Source organism: Carcharhinus amblyrhynchos, chromosome 10 (assembly GCF_965287045.1).
Source record: "Carcharhinus amblyrhynchos chromosome 10, sCarAmb.v2.hapA, whole genome shotgun sequence".
Taxonomy (NCBI): Eukaryota; Metazoa; Chordata; class Chondrichthyes; order Carcharhiniformes; family Carcharhinidae; genus Carcharhinus; species Carcharhinus amblyrhynchos.
Window position 1 is genome coordinate 91,071,826 of NC_137333.1, and position 25,596 is coordinate 91,097,421.

At 45.6% G+C, this 25,596-nt stretch overlaps 1 protein-coding gene across 1 annotated transcript in view; it reads right to left on the bottom strand.

Annotated features, from left to right (window-relative positions):
- The window catches only part of atp10a (ATPase phospholipid transporting 10A), a 177,938-nt gene that overhangs the window by 25,939 nt on the left and 126,403 nt on the right, over positions 1–25,596 (bottom strand). The window contains exons 11-14 of the mRNA XM_080197601.1: positions 17,193–17,296; positions 9,776–9,902; positions 4,193–4,377; positions 15–345 (exon numbers count right to left, since the gene is read on the bottom strand). Coding sequence (XP_080053727.1) covers positions 15–345; positions 4,193–4,377; positions 9,776–9,902; positions 17,193–17,296 — 747 coding nt within the window. The remainder of the gene's footprint in view (positions 1–14; positions 346–4,192; positions 4,378–9,775; positions 9,903–17,192; positions 17,297–25,596) is intronic.

The window sequence follows — 25,596 nt, forward strand, 5'->3', positions numbered from 1 at the left end:
AGAAATATACTTGCCTATTGCCAAGGTCATGACTTTCAGCTTATCCCGGACCAGTTTAACCACCATGCTCTTTTGCAATGGGGTGGAACGGCAGCACAACACCGAGCGGCACCTCTGGGCCAATGCAAGAAACTTGTCCTCCAGCGTCTTCTCCAACGCAAAGCTCAGAGTCTTTCCGTCGATCACCAGGCTGAAATTGGGCCGCAGAGTGGACGAGGTCACCGAGGTCCTGTCTGACGGGGTGAAGTCAACCGTCGGAGTTTCAGCGACACTGCTACGGCTGTCGGGAGGACTCTTGGATTCAATGTAGCTCAAGCACTGCTCCAGTAAGGCAGTGCAGGCCTCCTGTGTGACAAAGGAAAAATAAATGAGGGGGGAGAAGAACGAACAAATATTGCAGAATGATCAGACACAGGTCAAATATAAGATCAATAATGACAATGATACTTCCCACCCCACATCAGCTTCTGCATTATGTTCAGAATTATTTATATGACTTGTCCTATTTAATGTTCCACCTAGGCGTTTTTCACAACCCAATACAAACTAGAGTTTAACAGTTTCTCCTTTCCTTCCTTTATCTCAGTAGCTTCGGAAGGCTGCAGACGGGCAGAATTGATAGGAACCTACAAACAGATAGGGCTCAAAATTGATACCTCCCTGTACATTCAGGGAAAAGCTATTCAACATCTTAAAGATTTGTTTGTCTTGGATTCTTTAGGGTCTGTGTACAAGAAGAACACAGCTCATTTTATCCTCCATTGTTAGGTATGGGTTAACGGACCTTCCAATCAAGTCTGAATTTGATGCTAATTATTCAATAGAAGTCACTGATATACAAAGGGGCCACAGGTGGTGCTGGGTGTTGTTGGAGAATTGTGTGTGGAGTTGGATCAAAGAAATAAAGCTATTTTATGAAGAAGCAGAACTCGAGTCCCCTTTACAGCAATCGAAAGGCTCAAACACCCATCCTCATGTGTTCAAGCTATTTCTGTTTGTTTTCAATGCTTGCTGGCCATCTTTCTGAGCCAGGGAGCAGTCTATCCAGTGAATCCCTACAGCACAGGAGGAGGCCATTCGGCCCATCAAGTCTGCACTGATTCTCAGAAAGAGTATCTCATCCAGGCTCACCCCCACCCTATACCTGTAATTCCACATATTTATCACGTCTAACACACTTAACCTACACATCCTGGGGACACTAAGGGGCAATTTGGTACCGCCAATGCACCTAACCAGCACATCTTTCGGACTGTGGGAGGAAGCCGGAGCACCCAGAGGAAACCCATGCAGACACGGGGAGAATATGCAAATTCCACATGGTCACCCAAGACCGGAATCAAACCCGGGTCCCTGGCACTGTCAGACAGCAGTGCTAACCACTGTGCCACCCCATAATATACAACCTCTACTCGTTACATTTAGACTGGAGACTATCTTGGACTCTAATTGTAAGCAAAAGCTATTGTCACGCGATTTAGCGCAAAGGTCTTTTCAACACCTGCACATTAATGTTTTTTTAATCAAAAAACATGGATGGCCAATTTTATGCTTTTCAACCGAGTACAGATTTTGTGGACCTGCACTGCTCTCTTTAGTTTCCCTGTCTTCAGGCCAACAATAATCATTTCTTTTGCCCGCTTCTGGATTCCTAACATCTAACGTTTTTCTTGGTGAGTATTTTGATGTACGTGCCAATGGTAAAGGGGAAAAAAAAAATCAAATTTGGTCACTAAGTCTTCCACAAGTGGTTTCACGGTGGTTTTTAGCTCAGTGAGAGCTCTACGAAGGAACAGACTGCATTTATTTATCTACCATCAAAGTCTGCGAGGCTTGAGAAATGTTGCTATGAAATGACACTCAAAGTTTGATTTGATTTATTGTCACATGTATTAGTACATAATGAAAAGTATTGTTTCTTATGCGCTATACAGCCAAAGCATACCGTTCATAGAGAAGGAAAGGAGAGGGTGCAGAATGTAGCGTTGCAGTCATTGCTAGGGTGTAGCAAAAATTCAGCTTAACATGAGGTAGGTCTGTTGGCAGCAGGGAACCTGCACTGATGAAGATTTTGTTTGCTGCAACCTATTATTCACTATGTGCTATCTACATTGGCAATCAATGGGAGTTGGCATTTTGGATCAGATTAAATCTATTAATTTTCTTTAAGTGCATGGTGCTATGTTTTTAGCTCTTGATTATTCACAGGCAGATAGGGAAGAAGGGACCCCTTAATCACAAACAGGTGATTGAAGTTCCCCTCAATACAGTTTCAAATTGGATAGTCGTGTTAGACCATAAGATATAGGAGCAGAATTAGGCCATTCAGCCCACTGAGTCTGCTCTGCCTTTCAATCAGGGCTGATACAATTCTCATCCCCATTCTCCTACCTTCTTCCCATAACCCTTGATCCCCTCATTGATCAAGAACCTATCTATCTCTAACTTAAAGACACTCAATGACCCAGACTACACAGTCCCCTGTGGTAATGAGTTCCCACCCTCTGGCTGTTCATTACTTGCAGCACAGATGCACACACATGTAGGGGATTGTCACAGTAATTTCATTGCAGTGTTAATGTAAGCCTACTTGTGACATAAATTTTATCTTCACATCTATTGCCCTTCAAGACTACAACCAAACATCGTGCAAATTTATTTACTAAATTATAAGTTCTGCATGGATTTTTCACTGATGATTTATTCCCTTCAGATACTGATCCAAGTGGCCCCTCCCAAGATAAGATTTTACTTTATCTGTAAAAATATCTTTTACACTTCAGTGGGGCACAGTGGTTCACACTGCTGCCTCACAGCGCCAGGGACTTGGGTTCAATTCCAGCCTTGGGTGACTGTCTGTGTGGAGTTTGCACGTTACTCCCACGTCTGTGTGGGTTGCCTCCAAGTGCTCTGGTTTCCTCCCACAGTCGAAAGCTGTGTGGGTAAGTTGACTAGCGGGGTAAATATGTGGGGTAACGAGGATAGGGTCTGGATAAGTTGCTCTTTCAGAGATCGGTGCAGAGTTGATGGGCAGAACTGCCTGCTGCTGCTGCACTGAAAGGGTTCCTATAATGATTCTTTAATGAACTGTGACCAAACAGGAATTGACAGAAAAACAACGGCAATTGGGAGAGGGAAATGTGTAGTGAGACCTGGGTTTCCTTGCTGAAGGTAAGCATGCCGGTTGCAGCAGGCAAATGGCATGTTAGTCTTCATTATGAGAGGTTTCGAGTACAGGAGCAAGGATGTGTTGTTGCAATTATACAGGGCCTTGGTGAGGCCACACCTAGAATATTGTGTGCAGTTTTGGTCTCCTTTTCTGAGAAAGGATGTTCTTGCTCTCAAGGGAGTGCAGCGAAGGTTTACAAGCTGATTCCGGGGATGCGGGACTGATGAATGAGGAGAGATGAACTAGTATAGGATTGTTATCGCTGGAGTTTAGATGTATGAGGGGGGTATCTCATAGACACTTATAAAATTCTAACACGACTATACAGGGTAGATGCAGGAAGGATGTTCCTGAAGGTGGAGGAGTCCAGAACCAGGAGTCATAGTCTGAGAATTTAGGACAGAGGTGACGAGACATTTCTTCACCCAGAGAAGGATGAGCCTGTGGAATTCATTACCACAGGAAGTAGTTGATGCCAAAACACTGAATGTATTCAAGAAGCGGCTAGATATAGCACTTGGGGCAAATGGGATCAAAGGTTATGGGGAGAAAGCAGGATTAGGCTAGTGAGTTGGATGGTTGTAATGAATGGCAGAGCAAGCTAAAAGGGCTGAATGGCCTCATCTGCTCCTATCTTCTACATTTCTATGACATGTACTGATGTCCGGAAACTTAATCTTCCCGATAGTCAGGCAATCTTCACCGCACGATCTTTACAATACTGACGTCCCATGAACTTTGGGATTGCAAACTCAAATTAAAGGCCCACGGGGAATCAGGTAAGTTTGCTATTTTTCTCACCTCTTGCCCATTACTGTTTTCTCACAGTGCAGTGAAAACACTGCTATTGCTCTCAGCAGAGATAACTGAAAAAGGAACAGCCACTCTGCCAAAGCGATGCATTTATAATAAATACACCAGACACTTGTGTTCATTTTTTGGCACTGATTTTGGTCGGTAGAAATAGCGGTGCTGTTAACGTAAAAGCTTTCTGGAAAATCCGTTTCGGGGTTTTGTGCTCACCTGAGATTCTGCATTCAAGGTGAGGATCTCCTCGTCGTGCCCCAGGAGTTTGCAGGAGTAAGCAATGTTGATCGCTGTCTCCTGTTTGTCCCCAGTCAGAACCCAAATCTGCAACGCAGCCTTCCGTAAATTTGCTATCGTTTCGGGAACCCCATCCTGCAAGCGGTCTTCGATGCCAGTTGCACCTAAACAGATTGGAGGAGGAGAGAAGTGAGAGCAATGAGATGACCTTGGTGGTGAAATGTGATTGACCTGATTCTGGAATGCTCAAAACTGATCCTTAAACACACACAATAGTGGCAGCGCCAGGTAGTCTATTGAGTTCATACTCCTGGGGAATAAGCGCACAGGAAACGGTCACTCTTTTGAAGCTTCCCTCTCTACTATCCTACACCATTGATATGAAGCCCATCGAAGCTTTTTGTTTTCACTTTGTCAGAGTTACAGGGCGGAATTTTACTATTTTTTCCGGACAGTGTGGCAGCAGGCGGCACCTAAGGTGAACTTTTCCGCTGTATTGTCAGGAACGTAGTGCAGCAAAACTTAATTCAATTAATTATTGTCACAGTATACAGTGAAAAGTACTGCTTCCTGCATGCTATAGAGACAAAGTATACCATTCATAGAGTACGCAGGTGAGAAAGAAAGGAAAGAGTGCAGAATGTAGTGTTACAGTCATAGCTAGGGTGTAGGGCAACTATGTCTTTCTTTAGGTAAGAAGACCAAACTATATACAGTACTCGAGGTACGCCTCACAATGATCTGTACAACTGCAGTAAGACTTCTTCACTTGTTTATGTCAAACCCTGTGTAATAAATGGACAAAGATTAACAATTTGCTTTCTTAAGTGCTTGTTATGCCTGCAAGTGACATATTCCTGACAAACAGTGGAGACGTTCACCTTCAGTGCTAACATCCAGATCTCTCTAAATTCCTATATTCCCCATTCCTCTCAAAACAAAAGCCCTGCTTTCATATTCTCCTTCGAAACTGGCTGGTTCATACTTCCCCGCATTAAACTCCATCTGTCACATTATTGCCCACCCACTTAGCCCGACGATATCCCTTTGCAGCCTCATTGTGCCCTCCTCAATTTTCCAGCTAACCTTATACCAATGGCAAACTTGGGTACATTACAATCAGATGCTTTGCCTAAGTCAGTGATATCTATCGTAAAAAACTGAGGTCTAATGCTGATTCTCCCAGTACACAGCTTGTTCCAAATGGCAAATCAGAAAAAGACCTGTTTTCTGTCAATCCTCGACCCCCATTGATATATTACCCCCAAACCTGTGATGCCAATTACATCCTCTAACAAATCAAACAAAGACCATTTCTCTTTCATAAATTGGTGTTGACTCTACTTAATCATACTATTCTTAAAGTACCCTATTACTATGTTCCTTATAACAGAGGGGTAGAAACCACATATGGGCAATAAATAGTGGGTCTAAATAAGGATTAGGAATTGGTGCAAGCTTGGTGGGCTGAAGAATCTGTTCCTATGCTGTATTGTTCTATAATAATTGATACTGGCATTTGCTGCACTACTGATATCAGGCTAATTGGCTTATATCTCCCTGATGTCCTACTGTCCCTTTCATAAGAACATAAGAACATAAGAAATAGGAGCAGGAGTAGGCCATCTAGCCCTTCGAGCCTGCCCCGCCATTCAATAAGATCATGGCTGATCTGTCGTGGCTCAGTTCCACTTTCCCGCCCTCTCCCCATAACCCTTAATCCCCTCTCTTATCAAGAACCCATCAACCCGCTTCTTAAAAATATTTAGCGAGGCAGCCTCCACCACTTCAACGGGCAGAGAATTCCAGAGATTCACCACCCTTTGAGTGAAGAAGTTCCTCCTCAACTACTTCTTGAAAGGGTTACGGTTTCTACCTTGGGATGGCATGGTGGCAAAGTGGTTAGCACTACTGCCTCACAGCACCAGGGATCCTGGTTTGATTGCCAGCTTGGGTCACTGTCTGTGTGGAGTCTGCACATTCTCCCCATGTCTGCATGGGTTTCCTCCGGGTGCTCCGGTTTCCTCCCACAGTCCAAAAAAATGTGCTGCTTAGTTGCACTGGCCATGCTAAGTTCTCTTTCGGTGTAACCAAATAGGTGTCGGAGTGCAGCGACGAGGGGATTTTCACACTCACTGCATTGCAGCGTTAAGGTAAGCCAGCTTGTGACTAATAAGTAAATAAACTTTACAATCCATGTGGAATGTTCTAGAATCTAGGGAAGGCCTATTGAAGAAATTGGGCGTGTTACTGTAAAACCCTGTTTGTGTGCATGAGTACTGGTGAAATGTTAAATACAGCCACCGATCTATGCAAAACACTGGGCAAGATGTACTAAGATATCCTGCACGCATTCAGACTTGACACAAGCTCTGCTTTATATGTAAAAATAACAGGCCACATCTGACGCACAGAGAGCTGTTGTTTTGCCCGGGTTGGCACTTGCAGTCTTACGCAAAAGACCAGCCGACCTACAGTTCTGACGCAGAGGGGTCAGATCAAATTGTGAATCGCAAGGACAAAGCTTTTGAAATCCTCTAAACCCATGGGTGTATTCCTAACCTTCACCACACTCTCATCCATCTTCTGCTCGTTTTGGGAAGTAGCACGTAGCTTTACAAAAGGTTGAATTTTCCTGCAGGAACCGCTAAATTGCATTATCAATGCAAACTTCTCCATATCACTTACCATCTATATTTATCTTACCACATTTATGATGTGACGATATTTTTAAAAAAAGCTGGTTACAACAAAGAAACAAACTGGGGTGTTAAAGAAGAGAAACTTTTCCCTGAAAGTGCAAATAACTTAGGGTAACTGTATAAACATTGCTATTCCCTTGTTTGGGCAACTACCGATTAAGCTTAAATGTACGTCACAAGCATTATTGCAACCATTTCCTGTCTCAAGCAACATAGTGCAGAAAGAGGCCATTCGGTCTTTCGAGTCTGCACTGTTCCACCCTATCCCCATAACCCCAAGCATTTACCCTAGCTAGTGCCCCTGACGTTAAGCATTTAGCATGACTAATCCACCTAACCCGCACAGCTTTGGAATGTGGGAGGAAACTGGAGCATCCAGAGAAAACCCACGCAGGCACGGGAAAAAAATGTGCAAACTCCACACAAACGGTGATCTAAGCCAGGAATCAAACACGGCTCTCTGGCGCTGTGAGGCAGCAGTGCTAACCACTGTGCCACCATGCCATCAAACAGACAGCTCATGCAGAACACCCACGAGTTCTATGGCAAGTTCTTCTTAAAATACTTGACTTTTCAGGAAAAGTCAATTTTTTTTTACTCATTCGTGGGACATGGGTGTCCCACAATGGCCCGAGGGTAGTTGTGAGTTAAGCACATGGCTCTGGAGTCAAACATAGGCCAGGCCAGGTAAGGACAGCAGATTTCCTTCTGCAAAGGACTTTATTTTTATTTATTAGCCACAAGTAAGTTTATATAAACAGTGCAATGAGGTTACCGTGAAAATCCCCAAGCCGCCACCTTCCGACACCTGTCCGGGTACACTTAGAGAGAATTTAACGTGGTCAATGCACCTAACCAGCACATCCTTCTAACTGTGGGAGTAAACTGGAGCATCTGGAGGAAACCAATGCAGACATGGGGAGAAGGTGCTGAAGGTGCATAGACAGTGACCCAAGCCAGGAATCAAATCCGGATCCCTGGCTCTGTGAGGCAACAGTGTTAACCACCGTGCCACCCTTAGTGAACCACATGGGTTTTTCTGACAATCGACAATGATTTCATGGTCATCAGTAGATTATTAACTCCAGTTTGTTCTTATTGAATTCAAATTCCACCAACTGCCGTGGCGGGATCCGAACTCAGGTCCCCCGAACATCAGCTGAGTTTCTGGTTGTGCAAGTTGAGGGATTCTTGACTGAATCCGCAAATGTTTCTACATATTTTACAGTGGGGATGTACTTCACCCAGAGTATCACTCCATCTGTTTACCCTCATTGCACATTAACCTGTACCACACTTCGAGTTGTCAAGGCCCCTGCTGTTTGTAAAAGTGACACACGATGCAAAAAAAGTTTGAAATCTGTTGTTTTGCAGAACCAACCAAAACAAAAAGTTGCATTTGATTTTTTTGGGGTCACAAAGCTCAGTGATTCACTCCAATCCACCGTCCACCCCAGATGTTATTTTTATGTTTAGCTGTCAGATTGATGCTAATAGCTAGCATCGTGTCACAATTCGTGGGCCAAATGGACTCCTCTCTTGTGCTGCACTGACTCCATATTGCGGCGCACAGTTGTTTGTTTTAGAAACAGGAAAAATGTCAGCTCAGTTCAATAATATGAATCATAGAATCCCTACAGTGCAGGAAGAGGCCATTCAGCCCACTAAGTGTACACCAATTCTCTGACAAGGTCCAGCCCTATCTCACACATTTACCCCGCTAATCCCCCAATCTATACATCTTGGGATGATAAGGGACAATTTAGCATGGCCAATTCACCAACAGGCTATCTTAGCCAGGCTCATTCCCCAGTCCTACCCCCGTAACCCCACCAAAACTGCACATCTTGGAACACTAAGGAACAATTTAGCATAGCCAATCCACTTAACTTTTTTTTTATTCATTACTGGAATGTGGGCTAGATTGGCAAGGCCAGCACTTATTGCCCATCCCTAATTGCCCTTGAACTGAGTGGCTTGCTCAGCCATTTCAAAGGGCAGTTGAGAGTCAACCACATTGCTGTGGCTCTGGAGTCACATGTAGGCCAGACCAGGTAAGGATAGCAGATTTCCTTCCCCTAAAGAACATTAGTGAACCTGACGGGTTTTCTGACAATCGACAATGGTTTCATAATCATCGGTAGGTTCTTAATTCACAGATCTCTTTTTATTGAATTCAAATTCCATCATCTGTCTGGAGCACCTGGAGGAAGCTCACACAAACATGGGGAGAATATGCAAACAGACAGACAGTCACCCGAGGCGGGAATCGAACCCAGGTCCGTGGTGCTGTGAGGCAGCAGTGCCAACCACTGTGCCACCAATCAAATTATATTCCTGCTTTTAAATTTAACGGTTCATGAAAATCAGGCCAATGCCAGAGTCAGCATGAACTTAAATGAAAATTCAGTGACAAAAATGTCCTAAATAATTCGATAAAAAAGATGATCATTACAAATCTATAGGGTCGACTCCAACACTGGAGAGACTGAGTTACACCACAGTACACTCACCTTGTCTGTACTGCTGGTCCACTGACAATGCAGTGTTAATGCAGCTGGGTGCAATATGGTCTTAATGCGCCAGTAAGAATGAATTTCTTGCTGTGTGCTGTGCAAACATCTGCTTTTACCTAATTGATGTAGCTTATTATCCAGAGGTTACCCTTTCCTCCGAAGCGCTATTAATGATAGTCAACTTGGTGGAAAAGCTCCATACGTTACAGCTCCGCCAGAGAGTCAACATTTCAACTATAAGCATGTGATAGTTTTTGCCAACTGCTTGATTTTAGGACCCAATGCATCACGGCACAGAAGTGTTTATCTAAGGCCTTTGATACCACCCAAGGGTTAGTCCATACCTAACAACTGAAGGTCAGTCTCCAGCTGCACGGCTGACTGGAACAGCAATTCGTCCCTATTTTCAACAGAAGACTCTGCCTCCAAATGGACTTCCAGCCACCGTGCATATTCCTCCTTGCGCAAGACCTGAAATAATGACATTAAAAAAGTTTATTTATTAGTGTCACAATACATTAACAGTGCAATGAAGTTACTGTGAAAATCCCCTAGTCGCCACACTCTGGCAGCTGTTCGGGAGAATTTAGCACGGCCAATGCATCTAACCAGCATGTCTTTCGGACAGTGGGAGGAAACCGGAGCACCCGGACGAAACCCACGCAGACAACGTGCAGACTCTACACAGACAGTGACCCACGCCGCGAATCAAACCCGGGTCCTTGGTACTGTGAGGCAGCAGCGCTAACCACTGCACCACTGTGCTGCCCGCATTAAATGAAACCTCATGATGATTTACTAATTATTTAAGCTCTTTTCTAAAACAAGGATCACTGGACGCGGCACTCATTAAAGCGGATTATAACTGAGACTTCAAAATAGTACAACTGGCTAGCACATAACAAAACACCAGGAATCAAATATAAAACACATCATTAAAAAAAATCTAAGGGCACTGTTTTTTTGTAGTCCATTTTATGAGATGCGGGCATCGCTGGTAGGCCAGTACTCATTGCCCATCCTTAGCTGCCCCTAATAGTGTGGGAGCAGAGTTTGAAATAATCAGAATGACGTTAAACGCCAACTACACTCCTGCCATTGTGCCACTCCTTAGCCAGGGTGACATACGGGACATCTATGTTTTTTGGCACGTTTTTTGCACAGGTGAGTGCAAATCCCAGTTAAATTGTAATGTCAATGAAACAGAGAAAATAAGAGCAGGAGTAGGCCATTCGGCCCATTTAGCGTGTACTGCACCATTCAGCCCTATGAGCCTGCTCCGCCATTCATTATCACGGCTGATCATCCAACTCAATAGCCTCCGCCCTTTAGCCCCAAGAGCTATATCTAACTCCTTCTTCAAAACATGCAATGTTTTGGCTTCCACTGCTTTTTGTGAAGAGATGGGGAGAGAACAGATTCAACATGGGAACACGGGGAAGTACAGGCCAGAAGCTCAATTCATCCAGTTTTGACCCCAAAAGCTAAGATTGTAGCTGCACTCTGAGAAATAATGATCTAATACTCCCTAAAAATTTCCACATCGTTTGCGTGGACCTCTTTTTTGCCTCGGTTAGAGACGCTTCTGGAAATACACAGGATGCCTTGGGAACTTCACTTAGCAGCGTGTGTGATGTAGAAGGGTAGGACAAGAGTAGTTCTTGGCAATGGACTGACGATATCACAGAATCCCTACAGTGCAGAAGGAGGCCATTCGGCCATCAAGTCTGTATCGGCTATCTAAAATAGCAATTTACCCAGGGTCACCCCCTTGCCCTGTCCCATGCATTTTACCAATGCTAATCTACAACATCTATACATCTTTGGACACTAAGGGGCAATTTAGCATGGCTGATCCTCTAATCTCATAGAATCCTTACAGTACAGAAAGAGGCCATTCAGCCCATCGAGTCCGCACTGATCACAATTCCACCCAGCCCCTATCCTCATAATCCCATGCATTTACCCTAGCTAATCCCCCTGACCCTAAGGGGCAATTTAGCATTGCCAATCTACCTAACCTGCACATCTTGGACTGTGGGAGGAAACCCACGCAAACACAAGGGAGAATGTGCAGACTCCACACAAACAGTGACCCAAGCTGGGAATTGAACCTGGCGCCATGAGACAGCAGTGCTAACCATGCTGCCAGCTTGCCGCCTAGCTTTTCATTCCCGGGGTCATTCCCGTGAACCTTCTCTGGTCTCCTCTCCTGTTCCTCTGTTCCAGCCCCCACCTCGATTCGATCACCTCTTCATGGTCAGGGAGGTGCCTAATCTGTGTAGCTGGAGAATGGCAGTGAACAACTAAGGGGCAATTTAGCATGATCAAGCCACCTAACCTACGCATCTTTTGATGCTAAGGGGCAATTTTGCATGGCTAATCCCCCTAACCTGCACATGTTTGGATTCTTCCCTGATTGAGGGTGGGGGACCTTCACCTCAGCAGCAGAACTCAATCCTTTCAACCATGGTTCAGCTGGTAATGCTCTCTCCTCAAGAGTCAGAAGGCTGTGGTTTCAAGTCCCCCTCTTGGGTCTGGAAGAAAACAATCCTGGCAGACAAGACAATGCCATGTTGAGGGCACGAAGATCCCTTTTTCATATCAAATATCGGCCCTCTCAGTGGGTGTAAAAGATTCCAAGACATCATTGTGAAGAAGAACAGGGAAGGTAACTCTCAATCATCATTAAAAAATCAGATAAGATTGACTGGAATGATGAAGGATGAATTATTAGGAGGGATTACACAAACAAGTTCTGCAAGAAAACAAGAATAACTTGAGGGATGATTTGATCAAAGCTTTTAAAATATTAAGGGGAGTTGACACGGGAGAGATTCAGGAAAAAAATGCCACAGGATGGGGGGTCTAGGATTAGGGGGCATCATCCACAAAGTGGAGCCAGTGGGGGTGATTCACTGGGCCCGTTCACTGCAGATGTAAATCCTGTTACAGCTGCTAACTCTTATAAGAGCTCCATTACGGGATTTGTGCCAGGGAGATCTCAGAATGAGACTGCCCCCCCAACCCCCCACCATTGATGATATCATCGGGGTCAAGCCCAGCAAGGATTTAAGTCGCTTTTGATATGCCTACCCAGCAGAACACCTTACTTTCTGAGCTCGCCGTATGTTCCCCCCCAACACAGTCACATATGTTTTTTGCATGTGCAGACGTCTGCACAGGAAGGTCTAAATCCCATTAAACTGTAACGTTAGTGAATCAGAGAAACTCAGAGCACGAGGCCGTTCAACCCAGTGAGTATGTACCGCACCACTCAGCCCTATGAGCCTGTTCCACCATTTAGTCACATGTATTGAGTCGACGTGATGTTAAGCTTTGGAAATCACTACTGGCTTCCAAAAACGGAAACTAGTCATGATGACCAAGCTGGGGGCGGGGAGTTGAGTATAGCCTCGGGTGGTGAGGGAAAGAACTGGGCACTGCTCCATGGCACCCTGGTAGTGCCAACCTGAACAGTACCAGCCTGGCAGTGCCAGAGTGGGCTTGAATGGACAGCAAAGGCAGGCAATTAAAAATTGGCCATCTCTGCTGTCCATTCAGGTCCACTCTGGCACTCCTTGGCCAGAATTAGAGCATCAGAGATATCTTGGCATCTGTAGATGATTAAATACCATCAGTACATCAGCTTATGTATGCAATTTTCAAAGATGAATTACATAAGAAGATAAGAGCTAGGAGCAGGAGTAGGCCATCTGGCCCCTCGAGCCTGCTCTGCCATTCAATAAGATCATGGTTGATCTCTTCGAAGACTCAGCTCCACTTACCCGCCCACTCACCGTAACCCTTAATTCCTTTACTGTTCAAAAATTTATCTATCCTTGCCTTAAAAACATTCAACGAGGTAGCCTCAATTGCTTCACTGGGCAGGGAATTCCACAGATTCACAACCCTTTGTGTGAAGAAGTTCCTCCTCAACTCAGTTCTAAATCTGTTCAGCCTTATTTTGAGACCGTGCCCCCTAGTTTTAGTTTCACCCGTCAGTGGAAACAACTTCCCTGTTTCTATCTTATCCATTCCCTTCATAACTTTGTTAGGGATATGTGGGTATGATTAGCAAGGCCTGCGTTTGGTGCCTATTCTCGGGGGCCCTCGAGGAGGTGGTGATGGGAAACCTTCTTGATGCGTGGCAGTCTGTGTGGTGAAGGGCCTTGTCTGGTTGGTGGTTCCAAGGGGTCACTTTTTTGGGACATTCCCTTAGGAATCAGTACCTGGGGAAGTGAAGTAACCCATTCATTCTCTGCGGATTGACTCTGGACAGCAGCACGAAACTACACGCAGAAGGAATTTTCCATTACAGAAATCCTCTGGAACCTGAGGCTGTCTTGAGCCAGGTTTCCAAACAAAACATCTTCTTAAAAAATCCTTTCTTCAGTGGCATATTGGGCAGCTCCTTTGAGGGGGGGTGGGTGGTTAGCAAAGGTACTGATTGAAAGGGAAAATGCAATGAATGTATATTCCTTACTCAATTAAAAAAAAAACTACTAATTTAAACTGCTATTTCAGCTCCTTATATTTAATAATTGCATGTCTCCCAATCATTCTTTTCTTTCCCCTTAAATTATGGCTGTCCCCTCAGGCACTTATGAATCTTAATCTCTGCAGTTCCCTCTCTGGTTTTCAGTTGAGCAAAACCAAATGGGAAGAAACAACATATTTTTGAAGTCACTTCACAAGAAACGTTCTTTCTTGTCACCTGGTCACTCCCGGCACCTAAGTCTCCAGGTTTCCGCTAAATTCCCGGCTTCCAATGGGGGTTGCATGCTGGGCACAGAGCTAGGGGTCACCGTGGGAGACCTCGGCCGTGAGTGGGATTATTCGGTGTTGCTGCGGTGAACGGAGCTCTCGCATTAGGGGGCATGGCCTCAAAATAAGGCTGAGCAGATTTAGGACTGAGTTGAGGAGGAACCCCTTCACTCAAAGGGTTGTGAATCTGTGGAATTCCCTGCCCAGTGAAGCAGTTGAGGCTACCTCATTGAATGTTTTTAAGGCAAGGATAGATAAATTTTTGAACAGTAAAGGAATTAAGGGTTATGGTGAGTGGGTGGGTAAGTGGAGCTGATTCCACAAAAAGATCAGCCATGATCTTTCTGAATGGCGGAGCAGGTTCAAGGGGCCAGATGGCTCCTAGTTCTCAAGTTCCTATGTTTTGGCTGAGCCAAATTCTCCGTTCTTACTGGCAGCTGTGGTGCCAAAGCTCCACAGCCATCTGTGGTAGAAAATTCCACAGGCGCAGCCCCCTCTGAGTGAAGACATTTCTCCTCATCTCTATCCTAAATGGCCCACCCCGTATCCAGAGACTGACCCCCACCCCCCACCTTGTTCTAGACTTTCCAACCAGACCAGAGGAAACAACATCCCCATATCCAGTGTCCAGCCCTGGTGGAGTTTTATACATTTCGATAAGATCCCGTCTTCTAAATGCCAATGAATACAGGCCAGCCAACCCAGTCTCTCCTCCTACAACATGACTGGCATGGTGGCACAGTGGTTGGTATTGCTGCCTCACAGCACCAGGGACCTGGTTTCAATTCGGGCCTCAGGCAGGATATTTTGGCCCTGGAGGGAGTGCAGAGGAGGTTTACTAGGCTGATACTGGAGTTGAGGGGGTTGAGCTATGAGGAGAGGCTGAATAAACTAGGCTTGTACTCGTTAGAGTTTAGAAGAATGAGGGGGGATCTCATTGAGACGTATAAGATGATGAATGGGATGGATAGGATAGAGGTGGAAAGACTCTTCCCGCTCAAAAAAGACAGTAGGACTAGGGGGCACAGCCTCAAGATAAAGGGGGGGCGGTTCAGAACGGAGTTGAGGAGGAACTTCTTCACTCAAAGGGTGGTGAATCTCTGGAATTCTCTGCCCGTTGAAGTGGTGGAGGCTGCCTCGCTAAATATTTTTAAGAAGCGGGTTGATGGGTTTTTGATAAGAGAGGGGATTAAGGGTTATGGGGAGAGGGCGGGAAAGTGGAACTGAGCCACGACACATCAGCCATGATCTTATTGAATGGCGGGGCAGGCTCGAAGGGCCAGATGGCCTACTCCTGCTCCTATTTCTTATGTTCTTATGTTCTTATGTCACTGTCTGTGTGGAGTTTGCACATTCTCCCTGTGTCTGTATGGGTTTCCTCCAGATGCTCCAGTTTCCTTTCACAATCCAAAGATGAGAGAGTTAGGTTGATTGGCCGTTCTAAATTGACCCTTATTGTCAGGGGGATTAGCAGGTTAAATATATTGGGTCACGGGGATAGGACCTAAGTGGAATTGTTGTCAGTGCAGACTCGATGGGCTGAATGGCCTCATTGTAGAGATTCTATGACAGTCCCACCATGCCAGGAATCAGTCCAGTGAACCTTTGCTGTGTTCCCACAATGGTAAGAGTATACTTTTTTTTAGCTAAGGAGACCAAAACTGCATCCAAAACTCCAGGTGTGGTCTCACAAAGCCCCTGTACAGCTGGGACAGACAATGGCAAGTCTTTTCTGTGATTCGGCGAATCCCTACAATGCAGAAGAGGCCATTCGAGCCTGCACCGACAACAATCCCACCCAGGCCCTAACCCTGTAACCCCACATATTTACCCTGCTAGTCCCCCGACACTAAAAGGTCAATTTAGCATGGCCAATCCGTCCACCTGACCTGCACATCTTTGGACTGTAGGGGGAAACCTGAGTACCCGGAGGAAACCTACGCAGACACGGGGAGAATGTGCAAACTCCACACAGACAGTGACACGAGCTGGGAGGAGTCCACCGCCTTCAAAGCGACAGCATCAAATGATTCATACCAGAGGGCCAGCGTTTTTGGGGAAGGGAACCCTGCGGTAAAAAACATTTTGTCAGACTCAATAATTCCTTTGCTAAAGATCAGTGGATCAGTAAACGTTTTCTTGGGCGGACAATAGACCAGGGTTGAAGGGTGGAGATGGATACTTCAGGATCAAGTGTGCTCAAGACTGAAAGGGGATCTGATAGAAACTTCTAAAATTCTAACAGGATTAGGCAAGGTAGATTCAGAAAGAATGTTCCCAATGGTGGGGGAGTCCTAAACTAGAGGTCTTCCCACCTGTAGCGGGCAGAACACGGACCATGCAAAGGTCCGTTGATGTTGGATGGGATTTTCTGGTCTTGGGGCGAGCAAAACCGAAATATCATGCCTTACAAGTCATAGTTGGGGGACTGAGGGAAGGAAAAATTACTTCGCCCCAAGAGAGAGGTAAATCTGTGGAATTCATGACCACAGAAAGCAGTTGAGGCCAGAAGAAATTAGATATGGCCCTTGGGACTAAAGGGATCAAGGTATATTGGGGGGGGGGGAAGGAGGGATATTGAGTTTGATGATCAGCCATGATCAAAATGAATGGTGGAGCAGACTCAAAGGGCTGAATGGCCTACTCCTGCTTCTATACCTAGATATCAGACAGTTCATGCACAAGACTTTTTCTCAGCCATTTAAATAGGTGAATAGACTATACATTAGGGAAGACCATACGAAGTTTGTGATGGCTTTATACTTTACATTCTACTGCTTTGTTTAATAGACTGCAAAATTACACAATTAAATTAAATTTCCTGAAAGCAGTGGCAGGTTATGAACATGGGTTAAAGGTAAGTGTGAAAACACCAAGTTGTTGACGCTTCATCGCCGATCTGAACTTGCTGCGAGTACGTCAATTATGAACCTGTCACACAATAAACCAGAACTTTTAAACTAGTGCTCAAGGGTTTTCTAAGTGAATACACACCCGCTTGGCTATACACAGTGTCCGGAGTCCATCTGTGGCGTACTGGTTTAGGTAATTCTGTGTTTTATTCCGGATTTTCCTCGTGCGCTTGCCAGTGGTGTTCTCTTCAGAATTCGAAAAGGGAGGAAAGAGAAAGTTAATTAAGTTTCTGAGCAAAATTACTCTGCACAGTGGCCAAGAAAACATTAGAAAAATGATCCAGTGTTTGGACAGGTCATAGTAGAAGGCTGTTCAACAAAATCATCCCACATGACGGGCTGGCAAGGTGGCACAGTGCTTAGCGCTGCGGCCTCACAGCGCCAGGGACCCAGGTTTGATTCCTGGCTTGGGTCACCGTCTGTGTGGTGTTTGTATGTTCTCCCCGTGTCTGTGTGGGTTTCCTCCAGGTGCTCTGGTTTCTTTCCATACTCCAAAGATGCACAGAATTAATCATTGTAAATTGCCCCTACAGACCCAAGATGTGTAGGTTAGGGGGATTAGTGATGATAATTGCAGAGGGTTATGGGGAGCGAGCCTGGGTAAGATGCTCTTTTGGAGCATTGGTGCAGACTCGATGGGCGGAATGGTCTCCTTCCACACTGTAGGAATTCTATGGCTCTTGACTATCTCACACAATTGAACACATTAAAACACTCAGATAAAGGCAAATTACTGCAGACGCTGGAATCTGAACCAAAAACAGAAAATGCTGGAATATCTCAGCAAGTCCAATAGCTCCTGAGGAGAGGGAATAGAGTAAACAGTCTCCCAATACCAGGTTAAAGTCCAACAGGTTTATTTGGTAGCAAAAGCCACTAGCTTTTAGAGTGCTTGCTGCCCCTTTGCCGGGTGGGCAGTAGTTCCATTCACAAACAGGGCATATAAAGATACGAACACAATTTACAAAATAATGATTGAAATGCGAGTCTTTACAGGTAATCAAGTCTTAAAGGTACAGAAAATCTGAGTAGAGAGAGTGTTAAGCACAGGTTAACGAGGTGTGTATTGTCTCCAGACTGGACAGTTGGTGAGATTTTCTTAGAAAACCTTAGGTCCCACTTAGAAAATCTCATTAACTGTCCTGTCTGGAGACAATACACATCTCTTTAACCTGTGCTTAACACTCTCTCCACTCACATTGTCTGTACCTTTAAGTCTTGATTACCTGTAAAGACTCACATTTCAATCATTATGTTATAAATTGAGTTTGTGTCTTTATATGCTCTGTTTGTGAACAGAACACTCACTCACCTAATGAAGGGGCAGTGCTCCAAAAGTTAGTGGCCTTTGTTACCAAATAAACTTGTTGGACTTTAACCTGGTGCTGTGAGACTTCTCAATGTGTTTACCCCAGTCCAATGCCTGCACCTCCACATCGAGAGAGAATAGAGCCAACGTTTCAAGTCTGGATGAGTATTCACGTTCCTTGCATCCTCTGCATCCTCCAATTGAATTTGGTTCCCTTGCCTCCAGTTTGAGCATTAGTCTAGGGCTTGGGCAATTTCTGACCAACCTCTGCATGTTTGTTCTGCAGAGGTTGCAGTGTGCTTTTAGTGGAGTGTGATCATCTCAGCCACTTTGTCCTCCGATCTCACCTGGGGTCAGTGCTTCACTCCAGCAGCTCTCAATCGAGAAGACAGATCTCACTGAACAAAGAGACGGAATTGCAGTGGGCGTCAAGATGAGAAGCTCACCCCTGCCAGGCCCATGAATTATGGTGCATTCCTATCCATTGTAATTAATGTGGCGGCACCAATACTTCACGCCAGTCCCACATTTGGCATCTCCGACAACACACTGGAGCTTCTTCCCATTTTTCAAACGGCAAATGTTTTCTATTATTTAAAGTGCAGCTGGAAGAGTTGTCGGCACTGACAGGGAGAGAATCCATCAGCCTTTTCAGGAGGAGAACGCAGCCATTTGGAGTGTATCCAATTAGAAGGTAATTTCTCAACTTTTAAGCATTGTCAATATATTTTTCTTTTGAAATTTGGTTTTAATGTTGCTTAGACAGCGTTTGGTTCTGATGTTACAGATATATCTTTACCAGAGGACTTTTATGATCCACTTTATGCTGCACCAGTGCACACTTTTTTGTAACGTTTAAAGTTTATTTATCAGTGTCACAAGTAGGCTTACATTAATACTGCAATGAAGTTACTGTGAAAGCCCCCCCAGTCGCCACACACCAGCGCCTGTTCGGGTAAACTGAGGGAGAATTTAGCATGGCCAATGCACCCAAGTAGCATCAATGCTAAATGTCTTTCAGACTGTGGGAGGAAATCGGAGCATCCAGAGGAAACCCATGCAGACACGGGGAGAATATGCAGGCTCCTCACAGACAGTGACCCAAGCCAGGAATTGAACTCAGCTCCCCGGCGTTGCGAGGCAGCAGTGCTAACCACTGTGCCATCGTGCTGCTCCTTTAATCCGATTACAACAAACAAGCTTGCACTCATGAAGCACCCTTCCCACACTGAAACATCCCAAGCCACTTCACAGGAGGATCATTAAGGTGAAGATGGGCACCTAACCGAGGGAGGAGACAATAGGACTGGTGACTGGGATCTCGCTTAGCGGAATACTAGGAGAGCAATTCATAAGGAGGGTGGCAAAATGAGATTTGGTGGAGATTAGGATGAGGCTTTGGGTCAGAAGAGGTTGATTGGCAGTTATTAACACATCACAGCATTAACAGTACACCTACACCGTTAATACACAGACTTCATTACTAGGGATGGGCACTAAATACTGGCCAATGTCCCCATATTTGAATAAATGAAAAAAACTTTGTGCTTCATTAATGCCAATGCAGTGGCTTCCTGGGAATCACCAGAAAGTGAAGTCTGAGATGATGTTGTGAAGAGTGGTGAAAATCGATCAGCAACTTGTGGGAATTTGCGATTCATGAAATCGGAAGTGCGGGATGAATGTAAAGTTGGTAACAGGGTGGGTTAGGAAACCAGCCGGAGTCCTGCGTCACCTCCATTGGTGATGGCTTGTCACATTCAGTGCCCATCAGGCAGTTACGTGGCCAGCCTTAGGCCACCTTCTTGATGAAGGGCCCTGGGCATGGAGGTCCTGCCCTTTTGAGAGCTGCTGAGCGGTGCAGTACCTGTGTACCACAGACGGGGGAGCTCTGAGCAATACATCGGCGAAGCTTGAAGAACGCAATAGTTCTGATGAAAGATTTTTTGGTAACTGATGTTCTTAGATGGGAGAAGTCAGGAGATCCAAAGGATTTGAGCATTGATTCATTACAGTGGTGTCAGCACAAATGACAATTAGATATTTTTCATGTTATTGTATTGCAAGATGACTAGCCCGCTATCCCCTAGGCTTCTACTCACTTCCATCAACTCTACATAATTACCCTGTTTTATTGCTGACCAGTTCAACTCAGCAGTCTCGCTGAATTCACTCCTTCCTGATTGACTGGCTGCCTGGTAGTCCTTTAGGCACTCATGACCTCTCGCTAATGTGGCCCAACCCAACCACCAAACTGGTTTGAGCTTCTTGCTAATGCAATAAGTACACCACCCACCCAATCACTGCAGAGAACTAAAAAGCACTGCCCTTTTGTTTAAATATCATAAAACCCGACAGCGCAGGAGGAGACCATTCAGCCCATCGAGTTTGCACCAACTCTCCAAAACAGCATCTTATCTAGGCCTGCTTCTCTGCCCTATCCCCATAACCCCACACAGTCACCACAGCTAATCCATCTAACCTGCACATCTTTGGACTGTGGGAGGAAACTGGCGCACCCGGAGGAAACCCACGCAGACACAGAGCACCAGCAGACTCTGCACAGGCAAAATTTGCAGCAAAGGCCAGAATCAAACTTGGATCCCTGGCGCTGCGAGGCAGCAGTGCTAACCACCGTGTGCTCAACGTATGGCTGGGGATTTTCACTTCTGAGTTGGGAACCTTCCCGTCAATTCACTTCCAGGTCTCTTCCTCACACGCCGCGTTCCGAACATGCCCACTCAGATTTTTAAAGGGGCAGTTAAAGGATCAGGGAATTGATGACAGGGAGGGGTTTTCCACTCAATTAAGGACGGTAGAAAGGCTTCCGCGTGCTGGCGGGCCCCTCTGGTGGAGGTGGGAACTGCTGATTCGATTTGTGGTGGAGAAAGAGAAGGTGCCTCAACGTGATAATTGAACCCGCTGGGCAATGCAGTGGGCGAAGTATAAAACATGGGTGAGCGAAGTCACACACTAGAAGGTGCGAACGGTGGGACTTTACTGGACAATACTGCATTCCAACAGCAGGCACACTAAACCTACAACACCACTGGATTGTAGACAGTATGTAATCAAATCTCATGAAGCCATAATCCTGTGGTTAACCACAAATTACTGCACAAAGATGTTGGCCGATCTGTCAAACGACCTGCTCCAGAGCAAAGAATGCACTTGTTACCCAACCCTCTGCAAACATCCACTCTCTCCACCACCAACACTCAGTAGCAGCAGTGTGCACTATCTACAAGATGCACTGCAGCAATTCAGCGAAGATCCTTAGACAGCACCTTCCAAATACACGACCACTTCCATTTCGAAGGACGAGGGCAACAGGCCACATGGGAACGCAAGCTCCCTTCCAAGCCACTCTCCATCCTGACTTGGAAATCTATTGCTGTTCCTTCACAGTCGCTGGGTCAAAATCCTGGAATTCCCTCCCTAACGGCAATATGAGTCAACCCACTCGGACATGGACTGCAGCGCTTCAAGAAGGCAGCTCACCAGCACCTCCTCAAGGGCAACTAGGGGATGGGGCAATAAATGCTGGCCAGCCAGTGATGCCCATGTCCACGAATGAATTGAAAAAATCTTACCCCACCTTTTGGTTCGAGTCTGGCATACTCCTGTCTTCCAACCCCTTGAGAAGACTTAAAACTGGTGCAACACAATCAAATCTAATGCCAATATAATTATTGCACGCAGAGTATGGGTTAGCCACAAAAGAAAAGAAAATTTAGAATGGACTCAGAGGATGTCACGCAATAACCCAATTGAAGTGTTCTGGATGAAGGTGATATGTGAGGTTGAATTAAATGACTGCACATTAGCCCTTCCGTTATTGCTATCATGCCCCACACACTCTCCGTTCCATTGCAAATGAAAGCCATTCGCTATTTAAAAGCCTTATTTATTTTTCACTTTCAGAGCAAATGCCTCGACAGATTTCAAAGAAAGCCTTTAAACAGGTTTGATACTAGGCATTGCAAAAATGTTGTTTCAGTTGGGTAATACACATCTTCAATCGCTGGTGTCAGATACTCCTGCCACAAATGGTTACATTGTTGATATCAACCTCCACCCACCCAGCTCCCCCTCCTGCCCATCGCAGTCAACACTTGGAAAAGGTGGACATCCTTGCACTGGAAGGGACCGGAGTGATTTGTTTTAAATTCATTTTTGTGGGATGTGAACATTGCTGGCTAAACCAGCATTTATTGCCCATGGCTAATTGCCCTTCAGAAGGTGATGGTGACCTGCCTTCTTGAATTTCTGCAGTCCCTGTGGTGTAGGTACACCCACAGCATCTGACAGGCACACCCTGTCAGATAAGTACACCCAAATGGATGGCACAGCGGTTAGCATCACTGCCTCACAGTGCCGGGAATCTGGCTTCGATTCCCAGTTTGGGTCACTGTCTGTGCGGAGTCTGCGCGTTGTCTGCGAGGGTTTCCTCCGGGTGCTCCGTTTTCTTCCCAGAATCTGAAAGACGTGCTGGTTAGGTGCATTGACCATGCTAAATTCTCCCTCAGTGTACCCAAACAGGCAGTGTGGCGACTAGGGGATTTTCAGAGCAACAAAAAGCTGGAAAATCTCAGCAGGTCTGACAGCATCTTTGGCGAGCGAATAGACCCATTGTTTCTTGTCTAGACGACCCTTCCTCAGAGCTCCAGCATCTGCAGTATTTTGCTTTTATATTATGATTGTGACAGTAGCTTCATTTCAGTGTTAATGAAAGCCTGCTTGTGAAACTAATAATAAACTTAAAAAAAAATTTAATGAAGCACAAACAAACAAACCCGTTAATATGTAAATGTAATGCAAATTTAGATGCCTGTTGCTCTAACTGTGGCTTGTATTACGTTACAAATCCTCCGGAGACATCTATTAAAATCCTGAGGGTGTCTTCACGTCGTCACATAAACTGCCGCTCAGCAACCAGGCAACGATCAAATCGCCACTGAGTGCTGCTGTCTGTTTCCCTTCCCCAAGAGGAACATTTGTCATTAAGATTTATACCAGGCAAGGCCGCAAGGTTCTGGAGTCTTACGGCCTCGGCTGAGTTTCTGTAAGGCTGATGTCATGAGTCACACCTACACAGTGCTTTTTACTGTCTGTAAATGCAGGCAAATGGGACTAGTTCAGTTGAGGAAACTTGATCAGCGTGGACGAGTTAACCTGTTTCTGAGCTGTATATCTCCATCACTCGAGGAAGTAGCCTGCACACCAGGGTGTTAATCACTTTGCTAGCCGGGCTCTGGGCCTATATGTCAAATGAATGACTCTTACATTATCGCAGCTAATATACTTCTCGTTTCATGATAACTGTATGGAGCTGCACGATGGCACAGTGGTTAGCACTGTTGCCTCATAGCATCAGGGACCAAGGTTCAATGCCAGCCTCGTGTGGAGTTCACACGTTCTCCCTATGTTTGTGTGGGTTTCCTCCTGGTGCTCCGGTTTCCTCCCACAATCCAAAGGTGTGCGGGTTAGGTTGATTGGACATGCTAAATTGTCCTTTAGCGTCAGGGGATTAACAGGGTAAATACGAGGGGTTGTGGGAATAGGACCTGGGTGGGATTGTGGTCAGGGCAGGCTTAATGGGCCGAATGGTCTCCTTCTGCACTGTAGGATTCAATGAGTCACAGAGGTCAAAGCCAAGGGTCAGGAATTCTTCCCATTGCCACAGAAGAGCAGCTAATGGGCACAATGATCACGAGCAGAATCCTTCGAGCTGGAAAGACGGCGACTTAAGTACTAAGTGAGATAAAAAAGGTCGTGGGACACGCAAGTGAAGTTGAAATTGGACGAGACGTTAAAAAGACCAGTGTAAATTTCCTCTGCTGGTAAGTGATCTGATTAATGGGATTATGTCACATTCCTATGTGCAGCATTTTAACCATTCCGATGACTCGTTTGTTGGGCTAGAACGTAAGGAATGTTGACCATATGGTGAGGAAAACATAGGGAGAGGAACAATCTGATTCAGAATGGAAAAGACTAGCAGGGAAAATGAAGCGCAGTTAGCCAAGTCTGGAGTTATTGAAGTGAATGTACAGACTAGTTGGCCACAGAGAGCCCAAGGGAAAACAAAAGATTTCTGCCACTGCGTTCTTACTTGCTTTGTGTGAGCATAAAGTGTTATTACAGTCAGCTTCTGAAACACAGGTTAAAATCCCCAGGAGTCCCAAGACAGGGTGGGAGTGAGTCCTGGCAGCTTGAATAAAGTGGCAAGACAGCACAAATCTCTCAGCTAAACCAGCAAAGAATCTTCCTGCACGGAGCAGCATCTTTCAAAACCTCCTGGACATGGTGCCGTGACGTGGCACAAGGCTTTGAGGTTTGGCTAAAATTTGGTGTTGCGGGATCAGCTGGTTGGCACTTTGGGTTCCGAAGCCAGGCAACGGTAAGCTCCAGGCAAAATGGCCCCCGCGTTACCAGCGAGCCAAGACCGTTCACAGGGATTAGCCGGTCACAGGCGGCATTGCCCGTCCAGTCAGGGTGCAGGATTTAAAAGTAATGAGTGGTGCCCGGTTCCGGCCTCCGTTCCTGTCACTGACCGTTTTCAGCTGCGCGCGGGACCCTTGGGACGATTTTACCGGTAGCAGCAGCTGATTACAATCCCGCCATCAGAAATGGTGTCCAATTAGAGAGAGCGGCCTACCTCTCAGAGGCCTGGTAAAATTCCAGGTCATGGAATCTAAAATTGTTAACAGTACTCCAAGCACGGTCTAACCAGGGTTTTATCCAAGTTTAACATCCTGCCTTTCTACTTCCCTCCTTCAGAAACTGCCCAACCCGATCTCAAATAGGAATCCCCAATCAGATATCCCATGAGGATCCCCAACTTGATCTCCCATTGGAATCCTCAAATCAGATCATAGAAACATAGATTCATAGAATCTTACAGTTCAGAAGGAGGCCATTTGACCCATCAAGTCTGCACCATCAATGTCAAATCTTTGAGTGAAATACTGTTATAGCAAGCATCTGGAAGAGCAGGGCAGAATGGAGAGAAACATCCACCTTTAACTGCCTACGTGGGTGCTGGAAATCCCTGGCCAATTCACGCTTAAATAAGGGTGAGCACTGATAAACTCTCCATCACTCTCACTGCAAAATCCAGTCTGTACAGTAACAGTCACAGTGATTAGCACTGCTGCCTCACAGTGCCAGGGAC